Raw genomic sequence first — 22,790 nt, 5'->3', positions numbered from 1 at the left:
GAAGACGACACAAATAGATGGAAAGATATACCGTGTTCTTAAGTTGGAAGAATCAGTATTGCTGAAATGACCATACTACCCAAGGCAATCTACAGATTCAATGCAATCCCTATCAAAATATTAATGTCATTTTTTTAAAGTTTTTTTGATGTGGACCACTTTTTTAGAGTCTTTATTGAATTTGTTACAATATTGCTTCTGTTTTATGTTTTGGTTTTTTGGCCACGAGGCATGTGGGATCTTAGCTCCCCAACCAGGGATCAACCTGCACCCCCTGTATTGGAAGGTGAAGTTTTAACCACTGGACTGCCAGGGAAGTCCCTTAATGTCATTTTTCACAGAACTAGAACAAATAATTTTAAAATTTGTATGAAACATAAAAGACTCTGAATAGCCAAAACAATCTGAGGACAGAGCTGGAGCAATCAAACTCCCTGACTTCATACTACACTACAAAGCTACAGTAATCAAAACAGTATGGTACTGGCACAAAAACAGACACACAGACCAATGGAAGCAAAAGTAAACAAATGGGACCTAATTAAACTTCAAAGCTTTTGCACAGCAAAGGAAACCATCGACAGAATGTAAAGACAACCTACTGAATGGGAGAAAATATTGGCAAATGATATGACCAACAAGGGATTAATATCCAACATATATAAACAGTTCATACAACTCAACATAAAAAAAAACCCAAATAAAAAATGGGCAGAAGAACTGAATAGACATTTCTCCAAAGAGGAAATGTAGATGGACAACAGGCACATGAAAAGATGCTCAACATAGCTAATCATCAGGGAAATGCAAATCAAAACCACAATGAGATATCATCTCACACCTGTCAGAATGGCTATCATCAAAAAGAGCACAAATAACAAATGTTGGCAAGGATGTGGAGAAAAGGGAATCCTCATACACTGGTGGTGGGAATGTAAATTGGTGCAGCCACAGTGGAAAGCAGTATGGAGGTTTCTCTAAAAACTAAAAATATAACGACCATATGACCCAGCAATTCCATTCTTGAGTATATATATCCAAAAAAAACCCAAAACACTAATTTGAAAAGAAACACGCAACCCAATGTTCATAGCAGCATTATTTACAATAGCCAAGATATGAAAGCAACCTAAGTGTCCATCAACAGATGAATGGATAAAGAAGATATGGATATATATATATATATATATATATATATATATATATACACAATGGAATATTACTCAGCCATTAAAAGGATGAAATTTTGCCATCTGTAGCAACATGGATGGACTTAGAGGGCATTATGCTAAGTGAAATAAGTCAGACAGAGAAGGACAAACACTGTATGATATTACCTATGTGTGGAATCTAAACAATACAACAAACTAGTGAATATAAGAAAAAGAAAGCAGACTCACAGATATAGAGAACAAAGTATGGTTACCAGTGGGGTAGCGAGGCAATGTAGGGCTGAGGGAGTGGGAGGTACTATGGGGTGTAAGATAGGCTCAAGGATGTACTGTATAACATGTAGAATATAGCCAATATTTTGTAATAACTGTAAATGGAACATAACCTTTAAAAATTGTATAATTTTTTTTTTAATTTTTTTAATGAATAAAGGACCTGAATAGACATTTCTCAAAAGGAGACGTACAAATGGGCTACAGCTATATGAAAAGGTGCAAATCATCACTAATCATCATGGAAATGCAAATCAAAAGCACAATGAGATATCACCTCACACCTGTTAGAATGGATACTGTTAAAAAGACAAGAGATGACAAGTATTGGAAAGGATGTGGAGAAAAAGAAATGCTTGTACACTGTTGGTAGGAATGCAAATTCATATAGCAATTATAGAAAACGGCATGCAGGGTCCACAGAAACTTAAAAATAGAACCGTCATATGATCTAGTAATTCCACTCCTGGATATATATCCAAAGGAAATGAATTCACTATGTTGAAGAGATATCTGCATTCCCATGTTCACTGAAGCGTTATTCACAGTAGCCAAGATATGAAAACAACCTAAATGTCTTTCAGCAGATGAATGAAGAAAATTAGATAGTAGATAGATAGAACAGAATATTATTCAGCCTTAAAAAAAAAAAAAAAAAAAAAAGGAAATCCTGTCATATGCCACAACAGGGATGAACCTGAAGAACACCATGCTAAGTAAAATAAGCCAGACACAGAAAGACAAATACTTCATGATCTCACTAATACGTGGAACCTAAAACAGTCAAACTCATAGAAGCAGAAACTAGACTAGAAGGGTGCTTGCCAGGAGCTGGAAGAAGAGGAAAATAAGGAGAAGTTATCAAAGGATGCAAAGTTTCAGTTATGCAAGGTGAGTAAGTTCTGGAGCAATACTATATTGTACACTTGAAATCTGCTAAGAGAGTAGATCTTAAGCATCTTGAAAGAAAGAGAGGAAGGAAGGAAGGAAAGAAAGAAGGAAGGGAGGGAAAGAAAATTATATCTATGTGAGGTGATGGATATGTTAATTAGCTTACTGTGGTAATCATTTCACAATGTATATGTGTATCAAAATATCAAGTTGTAAATCTTAAATACATATAATTTTTATTTGTCAATTATACCTCAATAAAGCTAAAAAAAACTTTAAAAAGACCATCAATATAAGGACTAAAGTATTTCTTTAACAGAACACAGAGAAGACAATACTGAGCCAAGCTGAGATGCCCTATGAAGTATACTACATACCAAACTAAAGACAAAATAAATGTCAGGGCAAGAGAAATATAACTTGCCCAATAAATGCGTTTGAGAAAGAAGAAATCATCTTCTTGCAGTTAGCAAAGAAAACTCTGCTAACTGCAATACAGCCAAAATTAATTGAATGCAATTAGCCAAGTTTTCTGGGGTTTGGGAGAAAAAGTGTGTACAAATTACTTAAGATTACACCCTTGTACAGGTCTTATTAGGAATAAGAGGAAAATCAAGAAAACTAGTATTAAATTTAAAGAAAAAGATTCTTTGGGAAAACAAATGTTGAAGGATATAAAATACTTCCTGAGAAGTATAGCTGAGAAGAAATTATGAGCATTCACTTAATATGAGTATTGGTGATAATAAGACTAGGCAACAGTTATTGAGGGTTACTATATATGTTCCACGTACTATACGTGACACTTAAAATGCTGCCATCAATCCTCAGAGTGGCCCGGCCCAGCAGATATTATCTCTCCCTTACAAATAAGGAAACTGAGGTCAGGAAAGACTGAGTCTCCCAAGGCCACATATTTAGAAGGTCAATTTAAACCCAGTTCTGCCCAGTTTCAAATTCCAGGTTTTTTTGTTTTGTTTTGTTTTGTTTTGTTTTTTTGCCAGTACCACACTGGTTCTCATTTGGAAAAAAAAAAAATTAAAATTGAAATGACATAGACATATAACATTTTTACAATTTTGGTGTTGTTCAATGGACACAGACAAGAGGATTTAAAATGTGTAAGAAACATAATTTTAAATATATATGATTAAAACCTATAACTTAAAATAAATAATACAAATGAAGCCTATGACAAATATAAGGTACAAGAGAAATCAATATGACAGCTATTTAAGTGTCAGGCTTCAGTGGACTGAAATACTTTAATTCACAGAAATTTAAAGGCTGAAAAGCCATCAATGCTTCTTTTCCTTGTTTAGTAAGTTCCAGGTACAGTGCCAAGTCCCTTCCAATCCCCCAAGAGGACCGTGTCTGTTTTAAGAGTATAAATACTGCTTCAAAAGGATTAAGTGATTTACCTGGTAGTCCCCAGGACTGAATGCTGTCAGTGATACTGTTCTATATTCCGCCATAACCCTCCCCAGGAGCCCTTGAGCACGGACGACCAGCAACCTAACTTCTCCATCTTCCTCTTGCACGGTGATGTGTGGAGCACTGCTTGCGGGCAGGGTCATTGTGTCCTCAGGCTGGGGAGGCAGCCCAGTGGAGAACTGTAGCAAGCCTGGCAGATACAAAGAGAAGCAGGGCATTCTTGCCCCAATTATCTGTGGAAGAATCTCTTATTCACTTGAAACAATCTTACACAATTATTTTGATCACCAGGATAAAATTCAGAGGGCTCTCATTTAGAAAAGACTTGAGTGAAGATTTGACTAACATGCTCTTGACAGAATATGTTAGTAAGTTTTCAGGATGTTAAAAATTAAGATGCTAATTTTCCTTGTCTCCACCCAAAGAAAGCTTTTTTTAATGGAAGCATCAATAAAAAGAATAGTGATGGAGTTTTAAAATATTATTATCAAACATTTACTCATATTTGACTCTCTAGAATTCATCCTTAAATTTATAGCAGAACAAAATTAATGGCACCCTAAAGGATTTGCAACACGCTTTTTTGAAAATTTAAGTATGAAAATCAGAGTTGAAGAACTTCCCAGGTTTCCTTCACAGATCTTTTATTGGATGGTCTTGCTTTATTCCTACAAAAGAACTATTACTTTTCAATGCAGAAAACAGTCTCAACTTATTATGACAGACATCTATGATAGTTTCCCAATTAAGAAAATTATCACTTTTCAGCATAAGACAAAAAGAAACTAATATAAACAGACAGTGGTAACGCTACTTCTTGAAGTCAAATAAAATATAAATTACAAAGTATTTCAATTAGGTGTTAACATATCACAGTAGGACAATTTTCAAAATTAAAAAAAAATTTGATTTAAAAAAAAATTTGATTACCATGAATTAAAATACTTTTTTCATTTAAAATAATCCTGCATTTAAAAATACTTTTCAAAATATATTATTAAACTTTAGAAATCGATCCTTATATTTTTTTCACAAGCACTGTCCCTCAAAATGGCAGCTTAGAAGTTCCAAGAGCCCGGAAGTTAGAGCATCCAAAGGAGTTCTACTTCAATCATTTGCAGAAGTCCCTTAAACCCTTAGCGAGATCAAGTACACCCAGAGAAGAGGGGATTATTCTTGCAAAAGGGCTTGGTTACCATATGGATGATCACTAGCTTTGATGGTGATATCTGTTGTTTCCTTTTCAGGGTCTATGCTTGCACCACTGGTAGGAGTTGAACCTAGTTTCCCATCTCCAGGAACCGCAGAAACCAATGTCACACGGAAATACTCATTAAGCTCCGGAATATCATCATCAAGGACATAAATATTCAGGACCTATAAATATAAAAATCCAAAGGCATTAAGCAATGAGGCATGCAGAAATTATGTGCCACTTATCAGAAGAAAATAAAGCAGCCAAACAAAGTTACTTTTTAACATGACAGATTTCTACACAAACTTAGACATAAAAATAGAGAGCGAGAGAGAAAGAAAGAGAGAGAGAGATCTGAGAAATTAATTCTTTAATCAATAATGGGTGTTGAAGAGTAATACTTTCTGTATAAAAATATCCTAGTCATGTATTAATGTCATACCATATATTACACATTGATATATCAATATAGTATCATATATTCTTTGTACCAAAGACAGTGGTATTACCAACCTCAGGGTATAGAGTTCCTGGTTAAGGAACTGCATGTTATCTGATAGAATGCGGTAAGGCAATAGGAAAGGACAATGTATCCATGTCTAGTTCTGGCCTAAGGAAAGCCTGACATATCTAGCAGCCGCATGCTAGAAAACAGATCCACAATAAATGCTAAAAAACAGATCTACAATGAGCCCTATAAGTCTGGCATACACAAACTGCTCAAAAAAATTAGGAAAGGAAGTAGCAATAACTCAGCCATGCTCTACAATATATAAGTCAAAATTTGAAGTGAAAAAAACCATTCCTCCTTCTTTTATTAACTGAACAAGCATGTTTTGACATCTGCAATGTGCCAGGGCTAGAAATGGCCCCAGTCGCTAAGAGACCCACTGTCTTCTGTAGGAGAGAGATCTGTGGAAAAACATTTAAAATGCAATGCAAAAATGTCATGATAGAGTTATGCACAAAGTAAACTGAGAACAAAACAATCAACTCTATCTGGTAAAGGTTTTACAACAGACAAGTCTGAAGCAAGTCTTAATGAATTAGTTGTAGTTATGAGTAATAATGAGGAAGGACATTCCAAGTAAAAGGAACAACAGCATGAAAGAATAAGACATCTGGGTATCTACAATTAGACCACTAAGGCTAGAGTGGGAGAGCAGTCTGGACAGATAAACAGGAGTCAAGATCATAGGGACAGTTCATGCTATCATTAAAAAAATGGACTTCACTCCACAGAGAGTAAAGGAAAATGGAAGAATCATAAGCAGGGGACTGACAAAATGAGAATTCCATTTTAGAATCAATACCATGGCAGAGTGTAAACAGAGTGGACAGAGCAAAAAAGGACGCAAGGTGCTGAGTTAGGAGGTGACTGACCAGAATTAATGAGCTACTGAACTAATTCAGTGACAATGGAGATGAGGAAAAATGGATGGATTTTAATTTGTTCTGGAAATAGAAGACCAAGGCCTTAAAGACTGAGCACAGGGAGTGAGGGACAGGAAGGAATGATGTATGATTTCCTGGTTTCTTCCAGAAAGGAGGGTGACAACAGTCTGAAAACAAACTGTAACTCCAAATGCAATCTCCAAAACACTAGTCATTAGGCCTAAAAGCATTTGGAGAACTTTTTTTTTAATGTAGGTCCAAGACAGAATCTGAATTTGGTTTTAATGTTCATTTTAATCAAAATTTTAATTAATAAAGTAATACATGGCATGGTCAATGTGCTCAAAGTATAAAAATGACACTTCTACCCAAATCTTGTCATTATTTTTTAACTAAAGGGAACAATAGTGGTCTGAAGATTTAAAATATCTTGCCCCTAGAAAGTAAGCTGACAAATGTTGCTATGAAAAGCAATACCAAAACATCAAGATGTACATTAAAAATGAAGCAATTAACATTTTTAAAGTATTGAAGCATACCAAAGTACTCGCTCAATTCAGTTAGTGAAATGAAGAGTTTGAAACTGAAGACCCTATCAAGGTATAAATGTATCTCACATGGTGACTCAGTACACAAAACAGTATTTACCTTTACTATATGTTATACACTCTGCTATTTTCTATTCTCTTTTGAAAATCTTCCTCATAACTCACTCAACTGATTTCATAACTAATGGGCCATTTTAAAACACTTGAAAAACACATTTCCAGTATACATTCCTGTACTGCAGCAAAACACACACACACACTCTTCCCAGACTGTCTTGCCGCTAGGTTTCTAGATGTGATTTAAGTGTATTTAATTAAATGCACTCCCCAGACATCTGGAAGGCAATAGCCAAGTGGAGGTCACCTGACTGCTGTCTGTGCTGGAAAGCATAGTCACAGAGCATCAGCAGATACCTCAGTATCCAGTCTCTGGCTTAGTAAGACTGAGAAGCTAGTGTAGATCCAGCAGGCACAGCGCTATAAACCAACCCCAGTATTCAATGTTATTGTTGCTTGAAAGGTCAATTATTTTTTAAAGAAATTTTAAAATGACAGAGGAAAATATTTTAAATAAATCTTGACAGGAGCATACACGACTATTTTCCTGACCAAACTTTTATTAACTCTTAGCTCTTCCAAAATATATATGAATACTCTTTACAGAACAGTGGTTCCCAGTTATATTTTTATTTCATAGCAGGTAAATTTTCCAGGGGAAAATGTTGAGGATCAACTCTGTTTTCCAAGTGGGAACATTAAAAAGTTATCACATATCATCACTGTTACTTGATAAAAGAAATAGCAATTTAAATCCAAAAAAGAAGTGAAAAAGACAGGATCAGAATAAACTATAGTCCTTTAAATGGAATAATTTCAGCCTTACGAAAACTTACTCATTGTCCTAATTTTCCTCATTTTACCAAAGACCAGTAAAACATTTATCATGGCTCTTATTTACAGACTGCTATTGGGAACTTCTGTTATAAGTTATTTAATTTGTTTCCTTCTTCCCCCAAATTATAGAGATTTGATCACTCTTCTTTAGCTTGAACTCTTTAAATCTTAAGAATATTTTAAATTTTTCCTAATTTTATCTCTTTCATCCAATCAACTCCTAAGTCCCTTAGAAATGTCTTCAAAGATATTTGCAAGTCTTAAGTTATTTTACTATTTATCCCTGATGACCTATAAACTATTTACATTTCTAATGAAAAATTATACTGATATGAATATTCCAACGTATCAGACATTTTATATTAGAATGTAAAAAAAAATTTATATAGGAGAAGGTCTCATCTCAATTTCACTTACAGTAAGTGTCACTTATTTCTGGAGCATCTATTCAGAAATCAGACAACGATTCACGGAAAGCGTCTGATAAAACTGGTGATCGCTTTTACTTTCAAAACAAAGAAAAATTACCTATTTTTTCCAAATTTAAAAATAAAATGATATTACAGTTTTAGGAATTCCTCTTGGCTGACAGGAAGAGTACCATTAAGAATTCTGCAGTTTCTCATTGTATCTGTAATAACCAAAAACCCACAATGATAAATCTTCAAGCTATACCACCTTTATTATATTGAGATTAAAGAACAGATATAACAGACATTATTTAACATCCTTAATTTTTCATTGCAGAAATAAATACAAAAATATTTTATGCCACGATATATAACTAATTGCCTAAATATTCTAAATTGCTTAAAAAGCAGGAAGCTGCAAATAAATTACAGAACAGACAGATCAGGAAAAGCTTTCCAGGAGGCTTTCAAAGAAACAGAGAAGGTAGAGTTTACCTCTGATCTCTGCCAAGGAAGGAATGTGATAGTTCCACTGGCATTAGCAAAATCATCAACAAGGTAATTAACACCGTCAGATTCGATCTGTGAGATGGTGTAAAAAACATGCACATAATCCAGAGCTCCTCTGGTTCGCTCCACCACACATGAAATGGTGGATCCCTCCTCTGCAATCTGAAATTGAACATAAGTTCTTTATAAGTATACACCAATTCAAATCAGTGATAAAATTACAAGGCTTTCCTGAAATCCTTTTACCATAAACTTAATTCTATAACTTTCTCCCTCTCTAAGGCGGCCTCTACATTCCTCCGGACATATTTTTGACTGCTAAAAAGTATTTACAATCATTAGTTTTTCCGCTCATTCCTTTAAAGGGATAAATAAAAGCAGAAATAATAATAATTAATTAACTACACATGTAATTCATTCATTGAAACCTCTTGTGTGTCAGCCAGTATGCTAGATGCTACGGTTACAAATGATTTTTTTTAAAAAAGCACAACTCTTTATCTGGGTAACTCTAAAGAGGAAAACAAACTCATGATTTTATGATGAGTTCAGCACAAAAAGTCAGGTGTAAAAAGAGTGTAACATGACATCAGGGAGAACTTTCTAGGCACAGACACAAGAAGTAATCGAGTGGATTTGGTGAAATCATTTTGAGGGTGGTATAAACTATCCAGTGGGGACAGCCTGGAGAAATTCCTGGTGGGGAGACAATAGTCAGGTAAAGGAGGGCACTGATATCATGTTTAATATCTTTTTGCTATTTCTGACATATATACATATACATATGTATACATACATGTGTGTGCATTTTTCATGTGAAAAGTATTTTTATTTACGTAATTTAAGATAATGTTTAGAAATTACATGGAGCAAGAAATTGGAATATCTTTTAGAATAGGTCTTCCTATTCTTAAATTCTCCATCTCTCAATTCTATTTTTAGAATTAAGCAATTGCTTAATTAAGCAATTGCTTAATTGCTTAGTAGTTTAGTTGCAATGTGGAATCATACTCTTAATACATTAAAATCCATTGGTCTACCTTGCACTTTAAATCAATCTTTACCCATGCATGATTTTGTAACAATACACGTTGATTATTTGGAGAATATTGGTTCACTGAGTTATACAGATCTTCCAAATGTTGATGTATTTCATTATACAAAATAAGTAAATCACACTTGCTAATATCACTATCGATCTTATCTGAAAAGTCTTTAAGTATTGGGAAACCATCAAGCTCACTTTGGCAGGTAAAATGTCCCAACAACTCTAATTTTTGTTTGAAAGCTCAAATTTTTATCATTGGCAACAAATACTATCAGTCGTTTTCCTGGTAGTCACTGACTCACTTCATTCATTTCCATGAAAATGCCTGCCAGATACCCAAGTCTGAATAACCAAACTTTGTTGGTTATTTTTCAAGTAAAAATGGTGTTCCACGAAAAGAGCAGCCAGTTCAGCTCACAACTCAGTATGTGCACAAACACTTTTCTTCACAACTATCATGTTTTGTTAATGTAGCAGAAGTGCTTTATTTGTGCTTCTCATTTCACAATACAGAATGTTAAAAAGGTGGGTATTCAAGGGTAGAAATTTTATCAAATTAATGTTTTGTACTGTTTCATCAAAGATACTCAAGTGAAATTTTCACCTTTTAAACTACAGGTGTGTGGTGATAAATAAAACAGTGACAACTGGTACAGTTTGGTGCCACTGCCTTGATTCATACAAAGGCACTAGCAGCTAGCAGTTTTGGCAACCATTGCTTTTGCAGTGCAAATGTCAATAAAATGAAAAAGACATCATAGTATTTTATAAAATTAGGTTTGACTTTTGTAGAACTCCTGAAAGATCTCAGGAACCCCTAGGGGTTCTTGTGCTACACTTTGAGAATGACTTCAGTAAGCAATCAATAAATATTGATGATGGTCATCACGACAAAAATATTTCATATCACTCCTGTCTTCAAATCACACCAAGATGAAAGTAGGAGTTTTATACTTCAATTCTTAAGACTTTCAGGAATGAAAATTCTGTAATCTTCCTAACAATCAAATTCCAATATCTGATCTTTTAGACACAACACTTTTCCAATTTAACCATCTAAACTTTACTCTTTCCAATATATATGTATTCTATTTCTCTCTCAAGTGGGCTTGGAGAATAACCAGTCAAGTTTTCTTTTTCTTTCCAGCGGTTATACAACTATAGATGCTGTGGCTCCTATAAGGAAGTTCTCTTCTGCAATCAAAGGTTGACTGGCCCTGTTCAAATTCTGAAATATCTGGGAACAAAGGTGCATACCTAGGTGGAACTAAACCAACACCAACACAATCTATCAATGGAAATTGTGAGACAAGCCAGCACTGAAGACTTACTATAATGGCCCAGAAAGTCAGAGAAACACTCAAAAACTACTCATTTTAGGCAGGTTTTCAAAACTTATGTATTGTTTTGTTTTGTTTTTCAGTTTGGTTGTTTATGCAGCTTAGCTGCATCTAGATGTGTTTGTTATTTGAACTATGAGCCTTTTCATGTCTTGATATTAAAATACATTCACAAATTCAACAAAGATTTATTGAGTACCTACTATGTGCCATGCTAGGTCCTAGAGATACAATAATGAACAATAATAAAACCTTGTTACACTCAGAGCTCTTTCACCTTTGTGGCAGAAAGGGATAGCCAGTATATAAGTAGGCTTATAAATAACATACGGAATTGAAGCGTGTGATCAATGCTACAAAAAAAAGTAAAACTAGGTGAAAGGATGGAGAGTGACCAGTTAGGAGAAGTGGGAGGATTACTTTAAATTAAAAAGTCTTCACTGAGTAGATGTCTTTGGAGCTGAGACTTGAATGACTAATTCTGAGGATGTGGAATAAGAGCATTCCAGATTGAAAGGCTAGGAAGTGCTGATGTCCTGAGATTGGAACTGAAACAAGGCAAGTCTGACTGAAACATACTGACCAAAGAGGAGAATTACACAAGAAGTCAGAGCCATAGGCAGGTGCCGGGTCATGAAGAGATATGAAGGGAAGCTGATTTTAGATGGCACAGAATGGTTCTCACAACCTGATGGAAGTCACTTTGTCTTTTTAAAAATAGACATGATGATATCAAACATACATGGGGGAAAGACAACAGGTTAGAATTCACGAGACATAAGTTCAAGTTCCAGTTCTTCCCACTGTATCTTAGAAACAAAAAAGGCGGGGGGAGAAAATAAGTATTTATTAAATACTAGTAATTGCCACACTGTGAATCAGGTATTTCATCCTATCTCATTTAATTCAACTAGGGTTAGTTATTTTCTCAGGTCTCTAAGCTGCCGTTTCTAACTCCACGAAGTGGAGAAGGTAATAATTAATATTTGTTGCAGCTACATTATGAATTGTCAGAAAGGTGCATAAAAAACTAACATGTAAAGTTCTTTGACAACTAAGTATCTAAAAGTATTATCATTATAGATAAACATACTTCTCTTTTAAGTCATAGATTTGTATGACATTTGTCCTCCCTGTCTAGGATATTCTATTTCTGGCATAGAAAAAGAACACTTATTGAAGATCTCTTATGACTGTCACCAAACCAAAGAATAAGAGGGGCCATAAAACACTCCAGAGAGCCAGGCACCCCAATTTGAGCTATTGATACAATGAGCCCGATGATCTAGATATTTTTTTCAAGCTCTACCCATTCATGTTTTTCTTAATTGCTTCAATTTACATATGCACCCCTCTAAACCTACAAGAATCAACTTGCAGAAGGAAAGCCTCTCTTGTTCGTTGGCATCCTTTCATGGACACTGAGCTGTTGCTTCACACACAACACCTGTGAAGCGGTTTCATAAGATCTCACATTACCGAACAGGAAACCAAGATGATTACGAATCCCTGAACACTTGGAAAGGACTGATAAGGGCAGTAAAACTGCCTAATGAATTAAGCTGGCCAAGATGGGTGATAAGAAAGGCATTTACATCCAACATGGAAGAACACCGTTACTTAAGAACGTTTCATATGTGGGGAAAAAAACCTCAAAAAATCATATTTTAATAAAGTCTCAATTACAATTATTCATAGAAGCTTTCAATATATATTATTTCATTTACTTACACAGTAGCCAAAAAGTAAATTACATGTGGAGTACAATTATGCATTCTGTGAAATGCATTAACTTTAAAGATAATTGCTAAAGTTTCATTTGCTAACTTATTATTACTTCCCTCAGCTTATTAAGCTTCTGATTCAAACTGTGAACTTATAAGAGAAAAGACCTTATAATTTACATTTGCACCGCTGGCTATAGCATACTTCTGGGTCTAGCGTCAATACTCAGGCAATCTTACCAAATGAAAGAAAGCCCACTCCCAAACAAATCCATTAAGGATGAACTTTTTAACTCTGAAATTCACCAGACTCACTACTTACCTCTGGTATACAGGCTCCTGTGAAACCAAACAAGCCATTGGCATTGTCACTTTTTTGTATTACCAATCTTGCTGTAGTATTCTCTTCAGAAATGCGAGCTCCTCCACATACAGAGACTAGTTTAAGAATGAATAATTCTTCTCCTTCCTCTTCATTGTCATCTCTTGCAGAAATAATGAATGATTTGTTAGTTTCTCCCTGTCTGAATTCCAGATATCCAGAAACAGGGTGTAAATCACTCTTTGCTGGCATGGCATGAAGTTCGTAAATTTCTTCAAGGGTCAATTTCCGCTGGTAGGACCTCACATCCTGCATCAGACCTGTAAATCTATCATTGCCATTCACTCCTGCCCCAATTCTCAGTGTTCCTGGACCTGAAATTAAAAATGGGTTTAAATGCTACAATAACCACAACTATCCTGTCCTGAATTATAAGTGTGATTCAGAAACTGAAGCGATTTTATTAAAAAGTCTTATTAGGTAAGTAAAGCTTTCGCATAACTAGAACACAATTAAATAAAGGCTATCTATTATAAGGAAAAATGAATCAGTAAAGTAATCGCTGGGATTTAAGATATTTTGTACCAAAGGATATGTTGTACATGCGTATGTACGTGTATATACAGAGGTATATGTATATATTTGGATAGATATTTCTTCTGGGAAATCTAAAAATTTCCTTGCACATCTAAGAATGGAATGATTCAATTCAGTCACAGTTTTAAAACTTTAGTATTACTATTCTTTGAGAATTTCAATTCTTGATCTGTTAGAAATTCACCTTGAGTTAAATGAAGCTGTGAGAGTTCAGCAAAAGAAGTTTTTGTGGACCAAAAATAACTTTTAATCCAAACAACTAATGCAATAAATGTAGAAAAAGAAATATTCCTTCCCAGGAACATTATATGAGTTTTAGGGACTTTTTCATGATAATAACAATATGCAGCTCAACTATTTACTATGCATCAATAATAACCCTCTTTAGGAATTCACCAATTCTTATTACTTTACTTATTCCCTCTCCAATAACTCAACTAAGATATTTATGTAAGATGAGAGTTTGGCAGTGATTTGGGATTGCCTCCATGCCTTCTCCAGAGGTTCTGGACTGACTATATAGTAATGAGAGTGAAATATCTACAATAGACAAAAATACAGATGAACTTCACACACAATACTGAACAAACCCCAGACACTCAAGCATACGCACTGCTCAATTCTATTTACATAAATTATAAAAACACTTAAAACTATCTTATGCTCTTAGAAATGGCAACAGTAGTTGGGCATGGTGATGAGTCAATGACTAGAGAAGAGCCAAACGGGGCTTCCGGAACACTGTTTCTTGATCTGGGGGCTGGTTACATGGAGTGCTGAAACTGATGAATTTAAAATTTTTAAAAATTCATCTACCTGTACAGCTCTATACACTTTTATATATTTTATAATATACATAAAATATCCTATATTTCATTAATAACCTAAAAATATATATATACCTTTTCAATTTTATTTCTAAGCTACAAATTACATAGACAACATATGTTCTTTGCAGTAAGCTATATAAACACCAGCTCTTACTTTCTCCAGTCTTTCCCATTCTACCACCATGTCATCACAGTGGTTAACATCATGTCAAAAAAATTGATGTTAACATCAATGTTAACAGACACATGCATATATTCACACAATCAAAAGATTAATAATTTAATGCCACAGATTGTTGTAAGCACAGTTCTTCAGGTTGAAATCAGTACTGTGTGTATCTTGTTCTTTTGCCCATCTTTTTCCCTACTAGGAAAGAAAAAATACAACCAGATATCTAATGCAGGAGGTTCAGAAGGAAAATATTCTGTTAAGATATAACCATATAAGCTCTGCTCTACTTTCCTACTAAATAAAAAAACAGAATCAAATTATAGGATAGAGGCGCTGGGAGGGAACTGGTGATTATAACAGAGATAACTGATATTTGTACATAAACATGCACACAAGTGTGTTTCTCAAGGAAACAGCACATAATTCAGCTTAAAGACAAGGATTCTCTCTTTAAAGCACACCATAGAATTCATCAATTTAACTCCTGATACTATAAACCCCTGTAATTGCTGGATTGTTCAATATGATTTTCTTTTGATTCCTCTTTAACCTTATCTCCACCACCCTTTACCTCCAGAACACTGAGCTGACAGCAGTTCTCCAGATACAATACTCTGCTTCACACTTCTACACTTTTGTTCTCTTTTCTACCTGGAATATCACACCCATCCCTCCTACCATCACAAGAAGAATTTTTCTCTTTCTTCCTTATTAATTTTTTCTTTCTTCCTACAATGTGTTGAAGTGATCTGTTTGCACACCTCTCTCCCAGAGCCTATTTCAGGTACTTTAAGGGCAGAGACTCTGCCTGATTCATTTCTGCAACACTCAGCATAGAACTTATGGTCTTGGTAGACATGTAGTTTTATTTAAAAAAATAAACCAATACACAAGCAGATTTTTAAATACCCACTAGCCTTTTTAAGAAGTCAAAATTTTTAAAAACTCAAAATTCAGGGTCCTAATTGTAAAGATAACACTCACCATCAGTAATGGCTTCTCCTTTTAGACTCTTGATTCCTCTGGGCATTGCATTTCCATCAAGGTAGAATTCAATTATACCATCATCGAGGATAATTAGAAGATGCAACCAAACATTTTCTTCTAAGTATTTCATGACTGTTGTCTTGGTGATATATGTAGCATTGGAACCCAGAGTTTTGTAATGAAGGGAAAGTGTCACGTGGGATTCATTTGTTTGAATTTTTACCCCATAGTAGATGCTTCCGTTACCATCATCCTTTGCTATAACAAATCCATTCGTATTGGCATTGGGCATTACCCAAGCTGAAAATGTAAAGTTGGCAATTGAGTTGTTCCTTGAGGGATGGTATTTTGGATTAACAGTTCCAAATGCGCCCTCTAGCCCACTGAAGTACAAAGCATCTGTTCCACTATGGTGACGCCTCATGTGCGGTTGTGAATGCACAGTGCTGGGAAAAATTCCAGCCAGCAAAAAATCTATCATTGGAGGCAAACCAGCAGTGAACTCACTAGACAGTATTTCCCAGCCTACTCGTACATCACAGAAGACACCCTGCTGCCTCAGAATGGTAAAGTTGGTGATATAAGACATATCATCTTCTGAGAGGACATCTTCTGCCACTTCTCTCTCTAGGCACTCTGGATCCAAGATAAAAACTCCAAAGGGATCATCATTGAATGGAATCATGACTGTCACCTGGAGGTTGGTTCCTGCTAGTTGGCCCCCAGGACCTGGGGACCCACCTGTAATAAGATAATTTATAAGGAATGAAAAAGCAGAATTGGGAGTACTTTCTAGTACAAGATGAAGACAAAAAGAATTTGTTTAGCAAACTTCTCATTAAGTAATTTACTTGTTAATCAATGAACAATAGTGTCACCATATGGCTTTCACCACATTTTCAAGGGTATTCTGGTTCAGCATAATTTCATTAACAACCAGTGGAGCCTGAAAAGAGGATACTAACTAGAAAGGTTTAATTCCCATGCTTAAAACCAAAAGTGATGGGAAAATTGATTATTAAAATTATGGTACGAAGACCAACTTTAAGCTACCATGAATCTGTACTTCCTAACTACCATTAATGTTTTGTTTGAGATACTCTATTTGGTGTGGAAAAAAATCTATTTACAAGTTTGAGGATGGATATGTCTCCATCCATAAAACTTCATTTAACTGTATTTTCTATACAGCTCTAATTATTCCAGCATAAAATAGTAAATTTTGGTGGTAAAATAAAATAGATGAGAAAACACAGCACCTGAAATGTTTACAAGCTTTAAAATATAAAACTCATTGAATTCAGGAATTTTGTCTGGAAAAGCATGGAGAATTATTGGTTTGGCTCCTTCTCCATCCATAAAGTTAACAGTGCCTGAAGTTTCATAGAACTCTTGTCCAGGTTGCAAAACAGAATCATTCTGAAATAGCTGCCAAGCCACAGAAACATTGCCAAAGTGTCCTCGGTGCCTCCAAATCCTGTATAACAAATTAAAGAAAATTATTTTTTATGAAAAATGTATAAGTAGTGAGTCTAAATCTACTGAGAACTTTCTGTATTATCTCAGAAATACACTTTGTCTATTTATCATCTTTAATATAAACCAGCCAGCCAGTTCTTACTGAGCAACCATGAAGAATCTCATGGAAAAGGAAGAATGAAGTAGAACTTTAAATAATAAAAAGAAGCCGTCTTAAAAATCATAATCTTCGAAGTCCAAACTGAAAGATAAATTCTAAGATAAATCCAATCGAAAAATATTTAGATGAGAATTGGCAAAAGTTCTTCAAAAGCAAAGCCTAGGGTGAGGGTAGTCACATATCATTTGAAAGAAGAATTCCAGAAGACCTTGGATAACTGAAGTCTCTCAGTCCTGACGAGGAACAGAAGTGGGGTAAAGGAGGGTGGGGAGAGTATTTTCTGCTTTCCATCTAAAGTGTCAGGGTTTTTTTTTTAAACAAGTGGAAACAGCATGAACAAAGTTTACAATTCATTCAGACTACCAACTTTGAAATTCCATTCTTAACCATTTTTTTAATTTTGAAAGATTAACAATGTTTCAAATTTTTGCATACGTAAAGATTTTATTTTATTTTAACCAATTTTGAATTTGCCTTGTCCAAATATGCTTACCAAAATGAATTAGTCTTTCCTTCTTCTACTGCTTTGTCTATGGGCTCCAAGGAAAAAATACCATTTGGGTCATCATTAGCTTCAATTATCACTGTAGCTATTCCAAATTGATATACTACTGTATCACCTAAATTAAAAATGGAAAAGTCAAAATAACAAAAAAGTAATTAACTTATTGTTAAATTTGTATTTTTAAACTAAGAAACAGTTTAAAATAAGGTTCAAATTCCAGGAAGAATTTCCTCATTGAAGGTCATAAATAAATGAAAGAGATGCCTAAATAAGTTTAATGTGACCTGTCTCTGAAGAAATGTTTAATTACAGAAGAACTACTTTACTGAAAAACATACATGATATTTTTCTTTGCAATAGGAATATCACCTCAATAGTTTAATTAGAAATTAAAAACATAGCTTTATCAAATTTCAACATTTTGAGGTAGATTCTTTCATTTCATAAAAATTAATGAAAGGATTACCCCATAAGGTATATTAATTAGAATCACTGGTTTAAATATTGGATTGGCCAAAAAGTTCATTCGGGTTTTTCCATAACATCTTACGGAAAAACCCAAACGAACCTTTTGGGCAACCCAATATTTCCCTTTAGATCTCTGCCTTTAGGCAGCAGAGTCTGGTCTGGTCATACACAGAGCAAAGCAATCTTTATGGTGTTGAACTTGATTCCTTTCTACTCCAATTGTTTCCACAGCATGTTAGCACCATTACAGCCAATAAATTTGGTCTCTTCTCATCACTACCCTGAGGTCCATAGCTTTTTCTCTTACTGGAGCTGTTCCCTCTGTGAACAAAAGGCTTCCTAACCTTTATTCACCTCTTTTAACTCCTCAGGACCCAGCTCAAGCAACAACTCTTCCGGGAATTCTTCCTTGAATTCCCAAGTTAAGTGCATCCTCCACTGTGTCCCTACAGCACTTCACACTTTGTCAATCTGGCATAGCGATTATCATCTTATATTAATACACACACACACTGACAAGTACACACACTCAGGCACACACACACACACACACACACACACACACACACACACAATATTACTGTTAAGTCCTTGGACAAATGCTTCTTAATCAATTTCATCCCCTAGCAGGGTAGATGCTCAGTCATTGGTATTTATCAAAGTTCGCTGAACTGATACAAATAAAACTTTGAAAATTAGACAAGGACAACACCTAAAACTAAAATTAGAGAAACGGAAATATGTGGCAAACCAGCACATTAAAAATAATTTATATAAATATACAATTGTACTCAACCTTACTTGATAATTAGCAAATGGAAAGAGGAAAAAAAACATAAAAACAGACAGTAAATAACTGTATGGAAAATCCTGACATTACGGAGTAATAAAATAACTTAAAATATATCATAAAATCTAACAAAAACAAATAAAAACAAGAACGCCTAATTTTGGCAGGGTTCTACTATCATGTGCATTTGTTATGCAGCATGTCATAGGTGGTACTGAAAATAATGGAGAGGAAGGGGAATAGGAAGAAAGACACAAATGGAGAGAGACAAAGGAATAGGGGGAATGATAGACACAGCACAAACAAAAATTAAGTGATCTCTTTCTTTTCCTCTTCTTCTTTCTGAATATTTCAGTCTAAGAGGTAGAGCACAACACAGGCATGCACACTGTGAGTTAGGGATAGGACACCACAGTGACCCAACACAAGGTTAGAGCTCACGCAGAGTAAGGAGGGCATCTCCAACAGAGAAAAGCTTGGGGTTCGATGTTGGAGTCTGAGTGGAGTGGGAGGGCATCCACATGAGGGTAGGGGGTTGGCCTAGAGCAGGAAGCTAGAACGCTACTGCAGTAAGAAAAGCAGTCTCATTGTGGGAAGAAGGTAAACGAAGCAATGGGAAAGTGGTTACACACAGGGTGAATTAATCAAATAAGTAAATATATTGATATTAAAGATAATGGGAACTGGATTTCTCATTACCAGGGGAGGAAGGGATAAATATGAAAACTAGAATGAAACTTGTGATATTGGATAGAAATGGAGACCCTAGGTGAACTAACGTCTTCAATGTATACAGTTGGGTACAGAACTACAGATGTTCTATATACATAAATTCATACATACATACATATATTCCCTATCTCTGTAAGAGGGCCTAGGAGGACCATAAACTCAATAATAATTAGCATACCTAGTGCCAAGGTCCTGGTTTCTACATAACATTCTTGGGCTTTCCCTGGTAGTGCAGTGGTTAAAAATCCACCTACCAATGCAGGGGACATGGGTTCAAGCCCTAGTCTGGGAAGATGCCACATGCCGTGGAGCAACTAAGCCCATGCACCACAACTACTGAGCCTGCGCTCTAGAGCCTGTGAGCCACAACTACTGAGCCTGTGCACCACAACTACTGAGCCCTTCCTCTAGAGCCCATGAGCCACAACTACTGAGGCCTGCACGCCAAGAGCCCATGCTCCACAACAAGAGAAGCCACCGCAATGAGAAGCCCGTGCACTACAACAAAGAGTAGCCCCTGCTCACCACAACTAGAGAAAGCCTCCACGCAGCAACAAAGACCCAACGCAGCCAAAAAATAATAATAATAATAAAATAAATAAATAACATTCCTCACTAAGAGGAGTCAGGGCTTCTTGAAAAAATGACTCATTTCGAGGTTTTGACAGGGAAAGTATAAGATGAGTCTGGAATAGCTTGCTGTTCCAGGAAGTAAGAAAATGCCCACAGAATAATAGGGACAGGTCACAAAGACAAAGAAGTCATCTTGAACAGGCTACCACTGGCCAAATCTGGGACAATTTGACCATCAAAGTAAATAATGATAGCAAAATAGGGCGACTAGCTAGTTGTTAGTGTCAGTTGCTCGGCGGTGGCGGCTGTGGTCACCATGAAGGGTACTGGACGGCAGGCGAAGGTAGTCACCACGGCGGCGTGTGAGCCCCTCAGATGATGAGGTCATCTGCAATAAATTTCCTGAGACAACTTCAAGATGGCGGAGAAGTATCAAGTGGAGATCACCTTCTTCCCCACAAATACATCAGAAATACATCTACATGTGGAACAACTCCTACAGAACACCTACTGAACGCTGGCAGAAGACCTCACACTTCACAAAAGATTTTTTTTTTTCCTTTTTCTCTTTTTGTGAGTATGTATGTATATGCTTCTTTGTGTGATTTTGTCTGTATAGCTTTGCTTTTACCATTTCTCCTAGGGTTCCATCTGTCCTTTTTTTTTTTTTTTTTTTAGTATAGTTCTTAGCGCTTGTTATCATTGGTGGATTTGTTTTTTGCTTTGGTTGCTCTCTTCTTTCTTTCTTTTTTCTTTTTTTAATTACTTTTTAAATTTTTTTATTTTTAATAATTTTTTATTTATCATTTTTATTATTTTTTATTTTAATAACTTTCTTTCTTTTTATTTATTTTTTCTCTCTTTTTTTTCTCCCTTTTCTTCTGAGCCGTGTGGCTGACAGGGTCTTGGTGCTCTGGCCAGGTGTCAAACCTGGGCCTCTGAGGTGGGAGAGCCGAGTTAAGGATATTGGTCCACCAGAGACCTCCCAGCTCCATGTAATATCAAGTGGCGAAAGCTCTCCCAGAGAGCTCCATCTCAACACTAAGACCCAGCTCCACTCCACGAACAGCAAGCTACAGTGCTGGACACCCTATGCCAAACAACTAGCAAGACAGGAACACAACCCCACCCATTAGCAGAGAGGCTGCCTAAAATCATAATAAGGTCACAGACACACCAAGACACACCACCGGACACAGTCCTGCCCACCAGAAAAACAAGATCCAGCCTCATCTACCAGAACACAGGCACCCGTTCCCTCCACCACAAAGCCTACACAACCTACAGAACCAACCTTAGCCACTGGGGGCAGACACCAAAAACAACGGGAACTACAAACCTGCAGCATGTGAAAAGGAGACCCCAAACTCAGTAAGCTAAGCAAAATGAGAAGACAGAGAAACACACAGCAGATGAAGGAGCAAGATAAAAACCCACCAGACCAAACAAATGAAGAGGAAATAGGCAGTCTACCTGAAAAAGAATTCAGAGTAATGATAGTAAAGATGATTCAAAATCTTGGAAATAGAATGGAGAAAAAACAAACGTTTAACAAGGACCTAGAAGAACTAAAGAGCAAACAATGATGAACAACATAATAAATGAAATTAAAAATTCTCTAGAAGGAATCAATAGCAGAATAACTGAGGCAGAAGAACGGATAAGTGACCTGGAAGATAAAATAGTGGAAATAACTACCACAGAGCAGAATAAAGAAAAAAGAATGAAAAGAATTGAGGACAGTCTCAGAGACCTCTGGGACAACATTAAATGCACCAACATTCGAATTCTAGGGGTCCCACAAGAAGGAGAGACAAAGAAAGGGACTGAGAAAATATTTGAAGAGATTATAGTTGAAAACTTCGCTAATATGGGAAAGGAAATAATCAAGTCCAGGAAGCGCAGAGAGTCCCATACGGATAAATCCAAGGAGAAACATGCTAACACACATACTAATCAAACTATCAAAAATTAAATACAAAGAAAAAATATTAAAAGCAGCAAGGGAAAAACAACAAATAACATACAAGGGAATCCCCATAATGTTAACAGATGATCTTTCAGCAGAAACTCTGCAAGCCACAAGGGAGTGGCAGGACATATTTAAAGTGATCAAAGGGAAAAACCTATAACCAAGATTACTCTTCCCAGCAAGGATCTCATTCAGATTCAAAGGAGAAATTAAAACTTTTACAGACAAACAAGCAAAAGCTAAGAGAATTCAGCACCACCAAACCAGTTTTACAACAAGTGCTAAAGGAACTTCTCTAGGCAGGAAACAAAAGAGAAGGAAAAGACCTACAATAACAAACCAAAAATAATTAAGAAAATGGAAATAGGA

At 35.7% G+C, this 22,790-nt stretch overlaps 1 protein-coding gene across 1 annotated transcript in view; it reads right to left on the bottom strand.

Annotated features, from left to right (window-relative positions):
• The window catches only part of ADGRV1 (adhesion G protein-coupled receptor V1), a 566,898-nt gene that overhangs the window by 469,194 nt on the left and 74,914 nt on the right, over nt 1-22,790 (bottom strand). Inside the window, exons 19-25 of the mRNA XM_082378598.1 lie at nt 17,875-18,001; nt 17,002-17,219; nt 15,740-16,483; nt 13,157-13,530; nt 8,708-8,884; nt 4,967-5,147; nt 3,758-3,960 (exon numbers count right to left, since the gene is read on the bottom strand). Coding sequence (XP_082234724.1) covers nt 3,758-3,960; nt 4,967-5,147; nt 8,708-8,884; nt 13,157-13,530; nt 15,740-16,483; nt 17,002-17,219; nt 17,875-18,001 — 2,024 coding nt within the window. The remainder of the gene's footprint in view (nt 1-3,757; nt 3,961-4,966; nt 5,148-8,707; nt 8,885-13,156; nt 13,531-15,739; nt 16,484-17,001; nt 17,220-17,874; nt 18,002-22,790) is intronic.

The sequence above is a fragment of the Balaenoptera borealis genome (assembly GCF_965194805.1).
Source record: "Balaenoptera borealis genome assembly, chromosome: 2".
Taxonomy (NCBI): Eukaryota; Metazoa; Chordata; class Mammalia; order Artiodactyla; family Balaenopteridae; genus Balaenoptera; species Balaenoptera borealis.
The sequence above is the reverse complement of the archived record's forward strand: the minus strand, read 5'-3'. Positions and strand labels throughout refer to the sequence as shown.